The sequence below is a fragment of the Xenopus laevis genome, chromosome 8S, assembly GCF_017654675.1.
Source record: "Xenopus laevis strain J_2021 chromosome 8S, Xenopus_laevis_v10.1, whole genome shotgun sequence".
Taxonomy (NCBI): domain Eukaryota; kingdom Metazoa; phylum Chordata; class Amphibia; order Anura; family Pipidae; genus Xenopus; species Xenopus laevis.
In genome coordinates this window covers 2,366,066-2,386,062 of record NC_054386.1, presented here as the reverse complement: position 1 = coordinate 2,386,062, position 19,997 = coordinate 2,366,066, and the positions used below count along the sequence as shown (strand labels likewise).

General features: G+C 37.3%; 1 protein-coding gene across 4 annotated transcripts in view; it reads right to left on the bottom strand.

The window, feature by feature from the left end:
- Positions 1-19,997, bottom strand: part of ryr3.S (ryanodine receptor 3 S homeolog) — a 254,374-nt gene that overhangs the window by 52,674 nt on the left and 181,703 nt on the right. For 2 of the 4 annotated variants that reach the window (XM_041574388.1, XM_041574390.1), the window contains exons 72-78: positions 18,802-18,933; positions 18,134-18,246; positions 16,055-16,154; positions 9,658-9,764; positions 8,304-8,355; positions 1,897-1,950; positions 1,669-1,768 (exon numbers count right to left, since the gene is read on the bottom strand). In XM_041574388.1, the coding sequence (XP_041430322.1) occupies positions 1,669-1,768; positions 1,897-1,950; positions 8,304-8,355; positions 9,658-9,764; positions 16,055-16,154; positions 18,134-18,246; positions 18,802-18,933 (658 nt within the window). Of the gene's footprint in view, positions 1-1,668; positions 1,769-1,896; positions 1,951-8,303; positions 8,356-9,657; positions 9,765-15,259; positions 15,357-16,054; positions 16,155-18,133; positions 18,247-18,801; positions 18,934-19,997 lie in introns of all 4 variants that reach the window. The other 2 variants (XM_041574389.1, XM_041574391.1) reach the window with 1 other exon arrangement.

The window sequence follows — 19,997 nt, the reverse complement described above, 5'->3', positions numbered from 1 at the left end:
ATCTTTTGACTATTCGAACATTCGATAGTCGAACTACTGTCTTTTTAAAAAAAACTTCAACTACCTACTTCGCCACTTTAAACCTACCGAGCTACAATGTTAGCCTATGGGGACCTTCCCCATACGTTTTTTAAGCTTTTTCTGATCAAAGTAGAAATCGTTCCATCAATCGATTAAAATCCTTTGAATCGTTCGATTAGAAGGATTTAATCGTTCGATCGATCGATTTTTCCTTCGATCGATCAATGTATTTGCGCAAAATCCTTTTAATTTGATATTCGAATTTGAAGGATTTTACTTCAAGGGTCGAATTAGAGGGTTAATTAACCCTCGATATTTGACCCTTAGTAAATGTGCCCCTTAATGTTGCCAATTAAACTCCTGTCCATACTCCAATGAAGAATATCTTGTATCAGTATAAATAATAATCAAAAAAAAGTTCAGTATTCGAAAATTTCGTTTTTGCCAAGAAAGCCCAGGAAAATTTATTTTTAGAAGGTTTATTGTATATTTCAGTTCAGCTGCCAAAAGCAATGAAAATTCCGGTGTCTGTGTCCAAATAAAGTGCTGATGTTAATGGTTAAGTTAATGAAATAGTCCAAGTGGCTGTGTATATATATATATATATATATATATATATATATATATATATCTATATATATATATAGAGGGAGCTTCACGTATAAGATCCCAGTCGTAGGGTGTATAGTGTAGCTATGAGAGCACCTTAATAAAGTAAATAAAGCAGTAGTTAAATCTTTTTATTATTAGAACATGATAAATAGCCTGACGCATATTGTGCCTGATGTGCTTTATTTATGAATAAGTGCCTATCACACACAAAATGCGTCAGGCTATTTGCTAATAAAATAGCTTTATCTTTTACAACTACTGCTTTTTCTCTGTTATTTAGGGGCTCACATAACTCTTTGGGGCAAATTCACTAAGCACCGAAGCGCTGAACGCTAGCGTTACTTCGCTAGCGTTTGGCATTTTCGTTACTGCACAAATTCACTAACAAACGCTGGCGTAGTTTCGCTAGTGTTACTTCGCACACTTACGCCTGGCGAAGTTTCGCTAGCGACGTAACTACGCAAATTCACTAACGCGCGCAGTGTACTGAACGCTACCTTTTACGCTAGACTTCCTTCGCCACCTCAGACCAGGAATAGAGTAGATAGGGATTGCTTCAAAAAAAGTCAACATTTTTTCTAAGTCCCAAAAAACGCTGGTGTGTTTTCTACATTATGGGTGATAGGCTGAAAAAGATCGAAAAAATTTTTGGGGCTCCCCTCCTTCCCCCCTACATTTCCTGACTCATGGCAACTTACCTAGACAGTGGGCACATGTGTAGGGCAAAATAAAATTTTTATTTGAGGTTTTGAAGGTTTTCTAGCCATTTGTAGTGATTCTACGTATTCCTCCATTGAAATTTGAATTTGGCGCCGTATGCAAATTAGCCTTCGCTAGCGTAACTTCCCTTCACTTAGTAAATCAACGCTAGCGCAACTTCGCAACCTTACGCTACCCCTGAGCGCAACTTCGGATTTTAGTGAATTTGCGAAGCGCTGGCGAAACTACGCCTGGCGAAGTGTGGCGAAGTTACGCCTGGCGCAACTACGAATCTTAGTGAATTTGCCCCTTTATATTTCAGTTTAGTGACGATACCTTTACTTGCGCTGATCATTTGCAAGACCATTTCAGCGGCTCCCCTTTCGTGCAGACGCGCCTGCTGATATAAGGTCTTCTGTTTTTCCATTTCCTTCTCCTACAAATGGACAGTGAAATACAATGAGGTCGTGTCATATATTTCATGTTCAGAGAACGGAATCCCCACACAGAGGAAGGTTTCAGTGGTTATGTTGTATAGATATGCAAAATAAACCAGGTTCTTACTTCAAATGTCTTTTCTTTTTCTTCATCTTCATCTTCCTCTTCATTCTGGCAGCTCTGTTAAGGTGTAGCAGAAAAAGAGTAATTCAACAATCTTTAGACATTAGATAGAATTGAGTGCATTAGATAACAGCAGGGCTACATGGGTCCCTCCTACATAAGGTATGCAGTTTGTACAATGATTAATGCGTAACGATTAATAAAACAAATGCAAGAAGGGAGGGCACTTTTTTTGCACTTTCTATTCTAGGGGCATTTCTGCCATGAGACAAGGTAAATAAAACGTTGGTGGCATTTCACCAGGGGTGGCAAAGCATTGTTCTAGTTCTGTCTCTCTTCTAGTGAGAAATAGAAGGTTATAAGGCCTTATCCCTCTTGCAAACTACTTCAATAATTGGAAGATATTAGACACAAATTGAAGGATTACCAAGAACTATGCTTGTAAACTTGCTATAACCTTTAAAACAGTCATTTCTATTTTCACAGCATAATCCAGCGGATTTCTGCACTGAAATACATTTCTCAAAAGAGCAAACAGATTTTTTTATATTTTGTTTTGAAATCTGACATGGGGCTAGACATATTGTCAGTTTCCCAGCTGCCCCCAGTCATGTGATTTATGCTGTGATAAACTTCAGTCACTCTTTACTGCTGTACTGCAAGTTGGAGTGATATCAACCCCCCTCCCTTTCCCCCACTAGCCTAACAACTAGGGATGGGGAATATGTTTTCGCCTTGTTTCGCCGCGGAAATGCATCTTGTGTCAAAAAAAAAGGCACCAACATTTTGCCGGCAGAGAATTTTTGCCGAACCAAGACGGGTCAAATTCACCCAAGCCTACTAACAACAGAACAATAGGAAGGTAACCAGATAGTAGCTCTCTAACACAAGATAAACTCTGATAAACTGATAAACTGATAAACTTCAGTCACTCTTTACTGCTGTACTGCAAATTGGAGTGACATCGCCCCCCCCCAGCAGCCTGACAACAGAACAATGGGAAGGTAAACAAGTAAGCAGCTCCCTAACACAAGATAACAGCTGCCTGGTAGATCTAAGAACAACACTCAATAGTAAAATCCAGGTCCCACTGAGACACATTCAGTTACATTGAGTAGGAGAAACAACAGGCTGCCAGAAAGCAGTTCCATCCTAAAGTGCTGGCTCTTTCTGAAATCACATGACCAGGCAAAATGAGCTGAGATGCACCTACACACCAATATTACAACTAAATACACTTGCTGCTTCAGGAATGACATTTTATATTGTACAGTGTATTATTTGCAGTGTAAACAGTGTCATTTAGAAATAAAAACGACACCAACAAAATCATGACAGAATCCCTTTAAGCACAAACATTTTATGGAATTCTCAGAAGCAAAATTAGTGTACAGTATATAAAGTACACTTTCTCATTGGTTGATGTTGAAATAAATGGGACTCGCAGCTGAAATATTTGATCATTAGGCATTTGGAATAACCTGAGCGCCATCTCTGCAGCGACTTCTTTCTGAAAAGAAGCAATTAACAAGCCTAATACTCTTTAACGGCGAACACTTTTCTATAACAATCTCATCTTTCCTGCAAGGCTGAAAATTTCACTGACCTTACAGTCAAAACTTTTCTGACTTATTTTTTAGTTAATATGAAATACTCTGTTTCAACTGAAAAAATACCCCCTACAGCTAATGTAACATGGGCATCTACTGTCACCACAAAGTAATGCCTATTACAATATTTGGTCTGGTGAGAAGCAGTAAATGTGCGTTATGTATCTGCTAGAACACGGGGTCCCCAATCTTTTTTTACTTGTGAGCCAGATCTAAATGTAAAAAACAGTTGGGGAGCAACACAAGCATGAAAAAGTCCATGGGGATGTCAAATAAGGGCTGTGATTGGCTATTTTGTAGCCCCTATGTGGATTGATAGCCTACAGGAGGTTCTGTTTGGCAGGACACATGGATTTTTGTACAGCAAACTTGCCTCCAGGTCAATAATTAAAAACAAGCACCTGCTTTGAGGCCACTGGGAGCCACATGTTGTTGTACCAGAGCTACTGGTTGGGGACCACGGTGCTAGAAGATAAAAGAAAGCTGCAGGCAGCTAGAGTACAATGGGGCTCATTTATCAACACTGGGCAGTAACCTATAGCAACCAATCAGTGATTAGCTTTTTGAAGCCAGCTGCAAGTAGGACAATGAATGCAGCAATCTTGATTGGTTGCCATGGGTTACTGCCCATGGGCAAATTTGCCCAGTGTTGATAAATGACCCCCACTATGTCTTACTCATACAACATGAGCAACCTCAGAGCAAATGCTTGTTGCCCTTTATATCCACACTCACCATAGTAATATTGTTAGAGTTAGAGATATTGTATAAAATACATAATTCAAGTTCAGCCTTTGCAGGATGCTTCCTATGTTTGTTGATAAGAAGGAAAAAGAAAAATTCTATTGGTACGAAAAAAGGAATTCCAAAAAAAAAAAAAAAAGATCTAATTGAATACAGTAAAAATACTAATTCCAATATAATTGCCTTGCTAATTTGCTGTTCTTGAATGTGACCATGAACCTAAAAATACAAAATAGCATTACAAAGAATATACCCAGTTAATATCCACAAATACATGAGCCTCGGTTTTAGGAGTTTATCTGAACTTAATATATAGTTCTCAAACCAGGTATTGTTCACGGATAACGTCATTTTTCATGTCTATAGAACTAACTTTGCACTTGTGATCTGTGTGATTTTTCATATTATATTTTAGGTTATGTAGCCCTTTAGCCGATCTGTTTGTCCTTTTACCAGACATCTTATAATTACATTTAGTTTTAGATGGGATAAAGGGGCATTGAAATGACAGAGTGAATGTATTTTGACACTTTTTTATAAAACAAAGTTTTATAAAGATGCCTTAAAGTGCCCCACTTAACTTATTGTAAGACAAAGAGTAAATAAAAACATGACTGCCTACAATGTAGAACAAATGTGTTTTAAATATGTGCACCTTAAAACTCATAATATAACACTGCACACATACAGTTGTGTTCAGAATAATAGCAGTCCGACATCACTAACCTGATCAATCACTGTTTTTGGTAGAAATTACATTTCTGCATGGCAAATAATTTACTAAGAGGTGTAGTAGAGTAATAGAAACCCAACAGTCATGACATTCTGCTGATTCGGTGTCATTTTATCATTCATTGAGGCTTGAGAATTGCCAAAGAACACATTGACTGGCCTAAAGAGAAATGGCGCAACATTTTGTGGACTGATGAAAGCAAGATTGTTCTTTTTGGGTCTAGGGGCCACAGTTTGTCAGATGACCCCAAACACTGAATTCAAGCCACAGTAGAGTGTGAAGACAATGAAGCTGGTGACACAAGCATCATGATATGGGGATGTTTCTCATACTGTGGAGTTGGGTCTATTTATCACATACCAGGGATCATGGATCAGTTTCAAGACATGATTCAAGACACGTTGCCTTATGCCGAAGAGGAAATGCCCTTGAAATGGTGTTACAACAAGACAACGACCCCAAACACACCAGTAAATGAGCAACATCTTGGTTCCAGACCAACAAGATTGACGTTATGGAGTGACCAGTCCAATCCCTGGAACTTAATCCAATAGAAAACTTGTGGGGTGAGCAGTTCTCAGAAACACTGATTATACAACTAAATATTAGTTCAGTCATTCAAAGGAAACAAAATCTTGAAACATTTTTCAGTTTATACAGTGAATGAGTTTGTAAAGAAGAATGCAGACACTGCTATATTTTGAACAGTCTAATACTCCCCTTTCTTCACTTTCTGTAAAGGAATAACACAGATTTGATAAATTGTTCTTCATGTTTTAATTTGGAATTGAATGTGCAGTGTTGCCAATACATTTGTGAGTATGGAAATAAAAGCTATTATAAGGATTTTGAGCTTTATTCACTTTTATAAGCCAACGGCTATTATTCTGAACACACTGTATATAAATGATAAAAACTGTAAATATCCTTAACCGTATCTACGTTCCCCCTTTAGAGGGCACTGATGCCTGTAGCTTTAAGACCTAGATTAGTCATTATTTTATGAAGCTCTGCACAGCCAGATAAGAAATGTGAGCAGTGAACTGGGACAAGATATTGGACAGATATGTCCAGGGATCAGTCAACTGTGCCCTCTAATTGGCTGGACAACCTAAGGTGCTGGGACACTTGCAGGAATGATGTAAAAACAAATTCTCTACACTGACACATTTTATCATCTGACTCTCCTGGCATTTCTCACCTTCAGGGTCTTCTGAAGCTCCCAGGACTTCCTCCAGCTGAGGATGCCAAGTGTATATATATATATATATATATATATATATATGTCTTCAGAGTTATGTTTGGCTGCAGCCAAGGATGATATAAATCCTGAGCTAAAAGCTCAGAATATTGTCTTTGCAACATAGGCTCCCAGGTCTCTTCTTGTGTGTAATAGTTATAAAAGCCAAGAACCAAGAACCAGCAACTATATTTGGTAGGAATAATATCAACCTATGTTTAATGTGAATCAAATTAAGACCTTTGTTGTTATTAAAGCTCATATTACTTATTGTAAAGTCACTGAGGAGAGTTCCATCTTTCAGTATGAAGCAGGTCATTACAATGTACTTTTAGGGGCAAATGTATCAAGGGTCGAATATCGAGGGTTAATTAACCCTCGATATTCGACTGGGGAATTAAAATCCTTCGACTTCGAATATCGAAGTCGAAGGATTTCGCGCAAATAGTTCGATCGAACGACTGAAGGAATAATCGTTCGATCGAACGATTAAATCCTTCTAATCGTATCGAAGGATTATCCTTCGACCAAAAAAAGTTAGCCAAGCCTATGGGGACCTTCCCCATAGGCTAACATTGATGTTCGGTAGCTTTTAGGTGGCAAAGTAGGGGGTCGAAGTTTTTTCTTAAAGAGACAGTACTTCGACTATCGAATGGCCATAAGGACTGAATGCAGAAAAACTGGTCAAGCTCTTGGCTCGTGGCTTTATGTTAGCATGTGTAAGGATTCAATGTTTCATTTAAGGATGGCACAGTAAAAAACACTCGATTCATAAGACAACATAATGAAAAATACATTTTCTCAAAAGATGGCCTTTCTTAAATGCTAATCTTACTGTACCTAAGTGCCTTCTGCTATACAATAACAACATTTTAAGTTCTAAAGCTATGATTAATTTATAATTATACACTTTATTTGAAAACTGAAAATATTTTATATAACAGTAACTTTCTCAAAATAAAGTGTTCATTTTCCCCATTATTATCATTATTCTCTCAACATCTCCAGCATCAGCCAGACTGCTTCAGGTCTTATTTGCCTTCCTTGTGGAACAAAGTTGAACTTGATGGATATGTCTTTCTCCATAACATCATTTACCATATAACTAAGTACATGAACTGTGGTTGCTTCTCCTCAGATCCAGTCTTTTCAAAATGTAAACAGTTTTAACTTTCTAGCAGCTATCAACCCTTTAAAAATAAACAAAATTGATTGGTACACTTGAGCAACCATATTTCTTTGCTGTATTATATGAATACATTTTTTTGCTTATACGCTGCTTCTTTACACCATAGAATGACCTAACATGGCCCGTTCTATACACACATTTTGAGGGTTATTCATTAAACTCTGAATGCCAAAAACTCCAAAAATTTGAGTTTGTTTTTACTATAAAATACAAATTTTTCAAGATTTATTATCCCCCGAGGATGGTAAAAGTCAGAATCCAAAAATCTGGCATCTCAGACCTCCTGAGGTTGTTTATAAGTCAATGGGAGAGTTCCCTATCTTATTTGAACATTTCTGTGGTCTGCACTGGAATTAGTCCGACAATCTGGGCTAAATATTTGGGCAAAATCCAAAAAAATCAGACTTTTCGGCAAAAAGTCAAAAAAATCGAGCATTTAGGGACAAAATCTACTGTATTTGGGTTTTTGCTCATTTTTATCGAGTTTGTACCTGATCCGATTAAATCATGCTTTTTTAATAATAAATAAGGTCCAATCATGGATTCTAGTTTGGTCTGACTTTTTTAATTTAAATACTTAGACAAATTTGGATTATCATAAATAAGGCTCTTTCCCCCATATGTAATAAAAGGCACTAAGTTTGCCCAGGAGCAGTAACCAGTAGCAGCCAATAAGATGTTTGCGTTTAAACACATGACCAGGAAATTCTACCTGCTGATTGGTTGCTAAAGGTTACTGCCCCCGGGCAAACTTTGTGCCTTTAATTACATAACCCCATTTATGTTACACTTTGTAGGGGCTAAAATAATAATTGATAGAGAAAAATACATTGCTCCATTAAGGCACACACCAAATAAAATGAGATAAAAAAATGGACACTATAGTTTACATACCTTTGCCATCATTGCTGCATATGCTGTGTATAATGGATCATCTTCCAATTTGCTGCAAAAAATAAATAAAAGGCCGGTAATGGATATGTAATGTAAAATAATAAAGGCAGCCAAATAAAAGTGCCAAGTATGAGCAATTTGCCTATAATTATACTGCACATATATACAGTAGTATGTATTTGCTGCTTTCGATGCATTTTAGAGAAGTTTTGAAGATTTCATGGAAATTTCACTATAAACAGTCTATGGTGTGCTGATTTATATATAACGTATAGAAGACAAGACTATTGAAGTAGCTTCATCAACATTATGGGGCAGATTTACTAAGCTCGAGTGAATTTTCGAAGTTAAAAAAGTTTGGATTTCAAGTAAATTTTTGGGTACTTCAACTATCGAATAGGCTATATTCGATCATTCGACTTCAATTCGAAAGATTTGAAGTAAAAATCGATAATCGAAGTACTGTCTCTTTAAAAAAACCTTTGACTTCATACTTCACCAAATTAAAGCTACCGAAGTGCAATGTTAGCCTATGGGGACCTTCCAGAGCACTTTTCTAAGTTTTATTTGGTCGAATAAAAATCCTTCGATCGATCGCTAAAAATCGTTCCATCGAACGATTTCTATTCGATCGTTCGAACGCTAAATTAGTTGAAAAATCCTTTGACTGATATTCGAAGTCGAAGGATTTCAATTCGAGGGACGAATTTCGAAGTTTTTTTAACTTCGAAATTCGACCCTTAGTAAATCTGCCCCTATCTGTCAAAAATGCTTAGTAATGCTTCTGTACACTTTGGGGGGAATTCACAAAAGTGTCGGTAAAAAAAGTAACCCAGAAGTGGCGGTCGACAAATTTGTAAAATGTCGTACGTACGGCAAATTCACAAAGGCAGATGTTACCATCTCTGAATGTCTCGTAAGTCTGACAATTTTCTAAAATGTCGTATATCTTTTCATCGTACAAACGACATTTACCAAGACTTTTTAAACGACAATTTGTCTGACATTTTCATTTTGGAGAGCCTAAAGTGTCTGAAAAATTGTCGGTAAAAAAAATGAGTTTACAAGTAATTCATAAAAATGACGGGAAAAGTGGCGCCGAAAAAACCACGCCCACTTTTAACGACACTAATTCAAAAGTGTCGCACATGTCGGAAAACTGGCGGAGAAATGCTCTGTGAATTTGTCGGCTGTTGATACGACACTTTCTACGACATTTTAAAGACATTTTTTCGTTCCCGACACTTTTGTGAATTCCCCCCTTTGACTTCTGTATGTTTAGAACCAGTGAATAAAAGACAGTAAGAAATTAATTTATTTGGACTTCACCCATAATCAGTACAATCAATTTTACCTCCTTTCAGTAAGAGCATTGCGGCTGAAATGTAAAATAATCTGGTGAAGAGGATCAGGCTTCTTTTCTGTCTCCTCTTCTTCTTCCTCGTCGGTTTTCTTGGGTTTCTGGGACATCAATAATAATGTAATTATTCTTTAGCGTCTTTTCAAGGCACATTTGTCTGTTTTTACTAACTGATACCATGGGGCAGATGAGCTGCAAAACAGATCTATCAAGGTTTGTTCCTAATGTTCCCACGGTCACCAGTCAACGACAGCTTTTTGTTAAGAAATGATACAGTAGAAGAATAATTGAATTTAACACACAAAAAGCATTGTGTGGAAGTACAGAAACAAAAAACATATTTCAGAAACTTCACTTTTGTGATAAAATAGCAATTCCTACATTGAATATATCAGGTTATTATTCCGACTCCATTAAGTAAAATTTTGAGCATTTATACTGTACATATTCATTCAGATCCTTAAAAGAAAAAAAAGTAGGGGCAGATTTATCAAAGGTCGAAGTGAAAATTCCAATTTAAAAAATTCTAATTTTGAGATACTTTTTGTGGACTTTGGTGTACTTTGAAAAATCTAAGGTTTTTTTGGAAAAACTTTGAATCAAATTCGATTGAATGCACCATTACTTTGATTCGTATGATTCAAATTCAAAAAGACCTAAATTAAGTTAAAGTTTTTTTTGGTTGAATAGGTCCATTTTCGATTTGAATAGGACCTAAAACGATTTCATTTCGGTTGGTCTTTTGAATTCAAACTTTGACGTTTTTCTTGTGTATGTGTCTAGATTAAAGCCACTGATTAGGACACTGACAAAAAGTAGAATGTACACAGAAATATCTTTTTTTCCTTTTCAGTAATTTGTATAATTTTTTTTCAGAAGTATTGGGGAGGATATTCTGGCTTGGCATGTCTATATCCTAATGTAAATGTTAGATGCAGAGGAGCTTACATATTTCAAATAAAAAAAATGATTTTATATAGTCCACCAGAGGATCATATGTTTCTTCCAGTAAAGATTTCACATACAAGTCATTAGGGTTGAGGAGACTGCCTCATACAGATTTAAATAAACAAAAGGAATCCTGGGAATGAATTCCAAACAAGCTCCAAGAAAATCCCATTTACATGGGTTTATCCTATAGGCTAAAGCAGAAACCAGGATAATAGCTGATCAGATTCCCAACTACAGACTGGTTTTATCCTTCCGAGTCCTACCCGAAGGCATGGGCTCCGTTGCCCAAGCTGTTCCCAGCTACCGCCGGCGAACAGCTCGAACGGGTGGGTCCCCCTTCGCCGAAGCTAGGGAGGGCCCACCACCCCGCCCCCCCGAAGGGGTTTGGGGACGTTTGGACTCCCCTTCGCCGAAGCTAGGGGGAGTCCCGTCGACCCTGGGTTCTGCCGAAGCTTCCCCCAGGGCGTGTCATGGCCTGCGAGTCCAGCCAAAAGACCGTGACCCCATCCAGGGTGCTCAAACCAGACACAAAAAGGGTGCTGGAGTGGGCGGTGCAAGGCCATTGGTTGCCTTTTGCAAGGCTCTGGTTGGCAGCCAGAAAAAGAAAAGACTTCCCGCCCACCTAATGGCAAGGGCAAAGGAAGTGAAGCTTGATTAAGCATGGGTGCATGAGCATCTCCCCCGACTCAAAATGCAAGTCAGGGGCCACCCTCATGGGAGCACAGCGGCCCAGCTTTCATCAAGCTTCTGCTTCTCAGCCTAGTCCAGAGGACCAATGGTTTCTCCGTTCTTCAGATAGGATCATTAGAACAGATACTCCTCTTTGGTCTTGCCAGCCAGAGGACCAAGTGGTTCCAAAGGTACTACACTTGATCTTAGCCAAAAGGCCGAGAAGTTTTGCCTTTCTTGAGGCTCATCAGTGTAGTGCAGGGTTATCTGATCAGCTTAGATAGAGTCACTGTGTGGTTCCACATACAAGTCATTAGGGTTGAGGAGACTGCCTCATACAGATTTAAATAAACAAAAGGAATCCTGGGAATGAATTCCAAACAAGCTTCTTGGAAGCTTTTTAAAGCTTCTGCTTTAAAAACCCAGTGGGTGAGCTTTAGCCTATAGGATAAACCCATGTAAATGGGATTTTCTTGGAGCTTGTTTGGAATTCATTCCCAGGATTCCTTTTGTTTATTCCAGTAAAGAGAATTCATCCCATTAAAATCTTGATGATGTGCTGCAGTATCAGTGCTAAAGCTTTCTACTCTCGTTCCCAGTTGACTTTACTTATAGCCACCCCAAAATCAAGCTACACTGCTTGTATCCATATCACACCAAGACCTTGGATCTTCAGTCAATGTCAACTACTAGAACTACAAGCTGCAATTACCTCTGTTTAGCATTTGCTTTCCAACAATAAATAACTAAACTGTGCAGCAAAATGTTCATTGTATAGAATCCTTTAGGGAGATAATTGCCATATTCTGACAGTTTTGTACATCTCATGGTCTGGTCCATCTGTAATATCTTTTATGGAAGAAATCAGATGTGGACACTATACAAGCTGGTGTCTTTAAATATTCAAAAACAGTGCAGATACTAAATAACAGTACTACAATTAATCTGAAATGTGAGTCATCCTGACTTGCGGAATTCTGCCATGTTCTTTAATAACACCATAAACCATTGATATGTTGGGTGTGCATGCAGAGGGCATGCAGGGGTGTGAGCCAAGATGGAAGACAAATGTGCATGGTGATGGATAAGGATATGTGTGAGGACAGTATTATTAAAAGAAAAGCAGCATTGATCTTCTACCAAGATTACTGTTAGTTTGAGCCCTGTGTTTCAAATAGGTCTCGTGGTTAGAGAACAAATCAGGGATCAGGTGAATTGGTGAAGGTAAAGAGTGAAAACCAGGAAATTGAAAATGTTAATGTTGAATTAGTTATTATATTATTATAATGTATCGTACAGAACACAGAATTGCTACGACAGGGATAAAAAGGAAAGTTCATAGGTAATATGCAGTATTACGGGAAAACCAAAATAGAAAATAGAAATGGCATCAGTTATATTAAGTCTTATAAAATCAATATTAATTGCAATAATTGGATGCAACTTACACAGCCTTTAATGATGGTTAGAGGGCACCTAATATCTAAAGATGTTCCAACAAAAGCAACTGAGCCTTCACTGTTATAGAACCATTTCAAGTCTAGTTTTCTTTTATTTCATAACATAATCATGAAGGTATTCATTATGCTAAGGTTATTGGCAATTGTAAATCTGATTAAAGTGTAAAATTACATTTAAGAATGTACAAAATCCATCAGTTTTAGATTTGGCCAAATGCAGGTTCCTCTACGAAGATTTGCCTGAATTTGAACGCAACTTGCATCACATGCAAAGAAAATGTTGCAAAACCTGCTGTGATTCCTTATTTTATTTGCATATTCAAAGGTCTTGCGATCAGATTTTGTGAGCAAAATTGTGCTCAGAAATAAAGGCCTGTGGAAACAGTGTTTTGTGCTGGATTTTAGACAATGGTGTTATGTTTATACATATGTGCGTACTGCTATCCACCCTACTGTTTATAACAATTATAAATGCATTTAGTGATTAATAATAATAATAATAATAATATAACAGTGTCATCATTCACCATTACTTCCCCTGATTATCAAAGGGTTGTACCTTCACACGTCATCAAGAAAACTTAAGATGACTTTAATTGACTCTTTTATCTTGGATTCAGGTACAGGATCTAATAGCTGTAAACCAGAAGGGATTCAAATACAATTTCACCTATAGCCCAAACAAATTAAACAAATTATTATTTTTTAGGAATGCACCAAATCCAGGATTCGGTTCAGGATTCAGCAAGGATTCGGCCTTTTTCAGCAGGATTCGAATTCAGAAGAATCATTCTGCCCCGCCCAAATCCTAATTTGCATATGCAAATTAGGGACGGGAGGTAAATCACTGGACTTTTTGTCACAAAACAAGTAAAAAAATTTCCCCTTCCCACCCCTAGTTTGCATATGCAAATTAGGATTCCGATTCGGTTCGGTATTCGGCCAAATCTTTCGTGAAGGATTCAGGGGTTTGGTCCAAAATAGTGAATTCGGTGCATCCCTATTTTTTATTTTTGACTGATCTGCTTTTTTACTCTGAATTAATAAGTCAGTGCCTTGTATCTGATCTTACATGAAATCTATAGATTATAAATCTATTTGGTGACAAAACCGTCCTGCTGGTGTTTACAGCCAGTGAAGAAGGGTCCAAACCTGTGATTGTATATTGTGCACCTGTGTGTTTGTGAATGTAAATTGGAATAATCTAGAGTTTGAATATAATGGCTAATATCATGGCAATTGTTAGAATGATCCACATAGGCCAAAGTGCTGCATACATTTCATGGAGGGTGGTGTTTATCATAATTCCTTTGTTTTATGCTAGGATCATCAACCATCTTTTTGATTAAAAAAAAACAATCATGTATCCGTCTTTAGAAATAGATACTGTATTTGGAGCTCAAATCTCACTGCAAAGTGCTGCTGGTCTAAATATAAATAAACTTTATATTGCCAGTAGTGATGGGTGAATAATTTTTTTTATTTTGTGTTTTTTTTTGTGTGATACTTCAAAGAATTATTAAGAACCACAATGTTTTCTCTTGTAAGGAGCGCTCAACGTCGCTCCTTACTCCAGTGCGTCTTCCCCAAAATGGTGGCTCCCAGGGGAACCTCGTGGGACGTCAGACACTGGTGCGTCAAACTGGTCATGACGTCATCATCATCACACCTGCTTTGGTGCGAAAATTTGCCTATAAAAAGATGCCGCAGGGGCCTACAGACATTGCCCGATAATAGGTTCAACTTATTGTGTTTCTGGGTGTGTTCTATTACTTTGGACCTTGATTCCTGATCATCACCTCGGTCTGTTATATCGACTTGGAAACTTGCTGCCTGAATCGACCTTTGCTTGGATTGACTACTCTACTTCTTAACCCCTTGGAACCTGCTGCTTCCTCCTTGCTCCGTAAACTCCAACTTGAGCCTTTGGGCCCTGACATCTCTTTGCTTGTACTGAAAGATTCGATAGATTTATGCCTAGCTATTGCATTGTATTACAATACAATATAATACAATAAAGTTCTGCAGAAAACCTCACATTGAGCTATTTGATATTAATGTTTTTCTACTTATTATTTCCTATTTTATTTAACATTTCTACATTTATGGATTATCAGAAAAATTACTGAATGTTCCATAGTCTGCGGTTTAGGGCAAAAAAAAAAAAGAGTGCAGAATTATGTCAACTATGGAGCATAAGCATTGCTGTATAAAGAAATTTGTCTCAAAAAGATTTATGAGGGAAACATGCTGGAAAGGTAATAAAAGAAAAATTCTACAAAAACACTTCATTTCGAAGAAAGGAATGGATTGTTTACTATTCGTCATTGCTCTGTGCTCATGTTCCCAAACGCACAAAGCGATTTGAAGGACAGCTGACTGTGTATTTAAAAGCTGTGTAAGAAGCTTTACTTATTTTAATGTTTTTTCTGTTTCCTTTCTTGTTGAAGCAGTATATAAGCTCCGTCATCTTATTTGTGCGCTCAGAGCCAAACTCCAGCGAATTCAGTACTTACAGCCAAATCCTCAATTAGTTTCTCCTCAAAGGAATTTTCCTCAGATTCTATCCAAAATCTCTGATAACCATGGAGGAAGAGGTTAATAGAACGGTGCCTGGTAGGGGGTGAAAGTGGGATCAAGAGGGGTACAAAAAAACATAATATAAAAAAAGTTCAGGTGTGAATCATGATTAGTAGGGTTTGGAATCTTGTACAATTTTAATATCCTGATTGGTCAGTATAAAATAAATAATGAATATTCCAATATTACAGTGTACTTATTTATATATGTATATACATACATATATACAAAACATACACTCACACTTTATCCACATTTTCGGGTCAATGATGGGGCTTTTGAAATATGGCTTGTGTTGGTATGGTTTTCAATAAACTATTGAACTATCTATACAATGTTGTTGAAAATCAATTAATTCAAGTTTTTTCAGTAATATTTAAAAGCCTTCTGTCTTATTTAAATCAAATAAGATTTAATAGTACAAACTTTTTTATCATTATTTAAAATTTAAGTTTTTCCATAAATAGGTTGTCAGTCATATGACTTCTCTGGACAGAAATCAGATCATTCCAGATGAATATTTCTATATATATAGTACAGCTGCCAGAAATTAAAGCCATATTTACCCAGCATTGAAAAATGGTTACCAAAAAAAAAACAACCCAATGTTGTTAAAATTCTGACCAATCAGAAATGCTTTGAAAATTGTACATGCCATTGACAACATCACATCATGGCTGGGGTGGAATACTTGTGTGCACAAGGACAGGTGTAGCCACAAGTTACATTACCGTTAACACGAGTATTAGACTGTCATAGTCTGAGTTCTCATGTACTTTTTCCAGCCAAAAACGTTGGTAGGAGCTCAGGAAGAAATTGTTAATTTTGTGTCTGAAGAAAAGCATATAGGTTTTTATTCAAGCGCCAGCAACACAAGGAAAACTTTACAAACAGTAAATGACTTTCTAAGAAGACAAAAAAAGAAACTAAAAAGAAAAAAAAAAGAAGAAAATATCGATATAGGGCATGACTCAAACAGAAATCATTCTTATCCCAAAGGGTGCAGAGGATAAGAACTGGCCAATGCAAATAAAAAAAAAACCCAAAAAGGTTATTAAGTTCAGGTGCACTTATGCATAAGAACTATTGCACATGCATATTGTCTAGCACTAGCTTTTAAGCTCTGGCATATCTACTGTATCCATAGTTTTAACGAGGGAAGCCCTTAATAATAACGAGATTAGCTTTACTTTAGAAAGATATATGAAGAACCCTATCAAGTTTTTCCTAATCATTGCACCAAGGATGGGTCCTTATTATTGGGTTTAAGAAAAGAAACACGCCCATTATTTTTAATTTAAAGCTCAATCAGTGTGTTAAAATGTCATTGACAGCCGTTGACTATAATCAAGACTAGTGATGGGCGAATTTGGGGCGTTTCCATTCGCCGAAAAATTAGCGAAAATGGCCCGTCTGTTTTTGACGCTGGCGTCTGTTGTTTTGAATGCCAGCGTCCATTTTTTTTGACACCGGTGAATTTTCGCCACGGTTTCCCAAATCTACTCACCGGCGAATTCGACGCAAATTCGCGCCTGCCGAATAAATTCGCCCGTCACTAATCAAGACTTATCTCACAAGATGCACACATTGTTTCCTCCACTGTCTTTTAGAAGTATGCATTGTAAACTCACTTTTACCAAGAAAACATGCTGTTTAATCTCATTACTACAACAAAATATACTATTCTTGAATTTTCTAGTAAATTTCCTGCAGAACCATAACGGAGGACTCTAAGGGGGTTATTTATCAAAGTCCGATTTTATCTCAACATTTTCTGCTGCAAACTCCGATCAAATTTTTAAGATTTTTCACCCAAAAACTAATTTTCTGGGGATTTTTCACCCAAAAACTCCAATTTCATATGTTTTTTTGCCCAAAAACTTCGGGTTATGGCACGAAACCCAGCACACATAAAAAAGCATTGGGACCTCTCCCATTGATTTATATGCAACCTCGACAGGTCTGAGATGCTGGATTTTATGATTCGGACTATTCCTTCCTCGGGGTTTAATAAATTCCGAACAATTTGTGATTTTTTTTAAAAGTCCGATTTTATAAAAAACAAAATCACAAATTTCCCGTGATGTTTGCATTCGGAATTTAGTAAATAACCCCCCTAACAGTACTGCTGTGCAAGTGATTTTCTATGACACACTGAGCCTAAGTAACCATGCCTATCTTATGAAACTATATAGTGCAAATATATATTTTATTTATGCATGTGCAACAACACTTTATTTATGCATGGATCAAAGAGTCGGTATACATGATGCATACATATATTTATGCATGGTCACATGTATACACTCATGCATATATAGATTATTAGCAAACTGGAAACGCTGCCATTTAATGCACCGTTGCCTTTTCCTACTGTAACCTCCAAGCTTCTGGTATGGACAAAATCAAAATAATTTGGTTAATGTTTGGGCAAATATAATGTCTATTCATGAATCACTCACAATTATTCACTATGCTTAACCATTTCATTAAAATAAAGAGGCTTTATTAAGACTTCCCTGCATGTTGTATCACTGCAGACTGTAGACTTCTCAGTCTTTACCTTTGTTTATAAGAGTAGTCGCAATGACCAAGTAGGAAAAATGCTATGGATAGAGAGCCTGTTTATTCATTAGATGATAAAACTTTGCCTGTTGAATCACCCTCCTTGAATACCATTTTTAACACCAATAGCTTAAGGCAAATTCCATTTTCCAAGCATGACAAAATGCATTCCCAACACAAAGCAGCATATTAGCATAATGCTGCATGTCTGGTTATTTTGCAGCAATAACCACTCTAAGTCTAACCTTGGAAGGTTGTACAAGGGTACCATACGAAAGCAGGCCACCACAGCTCTTTTCCTCTGCTTCGACAAGAGTTTGTGCCAAACTGCCTTTTTAGATCTCAAAGGCAGCTCCACCTGCAACATCAGAAACTTGGTTAAGATCTCTAAACGTAACACATTCAGGAGACTGACCTTCAAAATTTAAAAGAAAATCACCTGAATTACATGTAAAACAAACTACCGTATATACTCGAGTATAAGCCGTCCCGAGAATAAGCCGAGGTACCTAATTTTACCTCCAAAAACTGGGAAAGCTTATTGACTCGAGTATAAGCCTAGGGTGAGAAATGCAGCAGCTTCTGGTAAGTTTCAATCAAAAAATTGAGGGTTTCTGCTCCCATTGGAGGTGCCAGCGTCTCGTTTTTGGATGCCGGCGACCATTCTTGGACGCCGGCGAATATTCTTGGAGACTATTCTTGGACGCCGGCGACTATTCTTAGATGCAGGCGACCGTTTTTGCACTTGACCCGAGTATAAGCCGAGGTAGAGTTTTTCAGCATATTTTGGGGGCTGAAAAACTTGGCTTATGGTTGAGTATATACGTATACCCCTAATTCTTCAGATTTGCAACATTTTGGAAGCTATCAATAGACGGAAACCTATCCATGGTTTCAGGAGGACATTTCCTACCTGCTCAAGATGGAATATTGCTGCAGATATTTTCTGAACACGTTCCACTATCTTCTCAGAATCTGACTGCTCATCGCTTATCCTGATATCCTTGTAGAGGTTAAGTTGCCACTTCACTGCTGGATCTTCAGACTATAATGCAGAGACCAATGACAGAACATGTGAAGGACAGGTAGAGGCTTGGCAAATCTGAGATCCTTTTAGGCTTCAAATTCATGAAGAACAATTAGTTTTAAATTATGGTAATCAAGGATAATTGGAAAATCATGCACAAGGAACTGCATATTAACTGGATCCAGTGTCAAATAGACATTTATACTATTTATACTCTGCAGAACCGGTTGTAGTCACCAGCAAATACAGAATCATGTCAATGAAAAATCAAATCACCTCTAGTGTGAAGTCAAATGGACCCTTGCAATTAATCAGCGTAATAAGACATGACCTAGAAAACTTTGCTGTCCAATTCATCTAGTGCTTTAAGTCACGCAGAGTCAATTGATGGAGAGCCATCTTGACATGCCTGCTAAACATTTTCAAAAATGATCTCAAAGCATATGCAGTATAACATTATATGGTTGCAAGAAAAATAAAGATTAGATTGTATATTTATATAATGTTATATATACTTAATATCTGTCTAGTAAAGGGACTTTTCTCCCCTGCAGAGAGGTTCTAGTTTTTTTCTTGTGTGAACTATGTGGTCACAGTCTTATTCCACCCATGTTCTAAATATTTTTGTAGTAACATTTTACAAATTGCTGTCTCATGGACTGATCAGGCTTCTTGCTGCATATTGCTTCTACATGGACCCTATAGATATCTACAATTGCATTTTACTTCAATCCTAGCCAAATGTAGAGAGGTTTGCTTGGGCAAATGCTACCTTCGGAACTATGGGGCAAATTTACTAAAGGGTGAATTTTTGCCTCGGAACGCTCCACCACACTTTGCACAATGCTGTCAGATGTTAATTCGCAGCACATACGCTTATTTATTAAAATTCAAAGTTACATCACTTGCATTTGGACAAAATAGGTTCATGTTTAAAATTGTAACAGGCATCGAATAATTGACTTCGTTGACTTCAATTAGTTTCGCAAATTTTCACCATTTTGAGAATTTCACCGGAAATTCACTAATTTTTCAGTGAAGAAAAATGGGACAAATTCGCCCATCACTACCAGTAACGTATC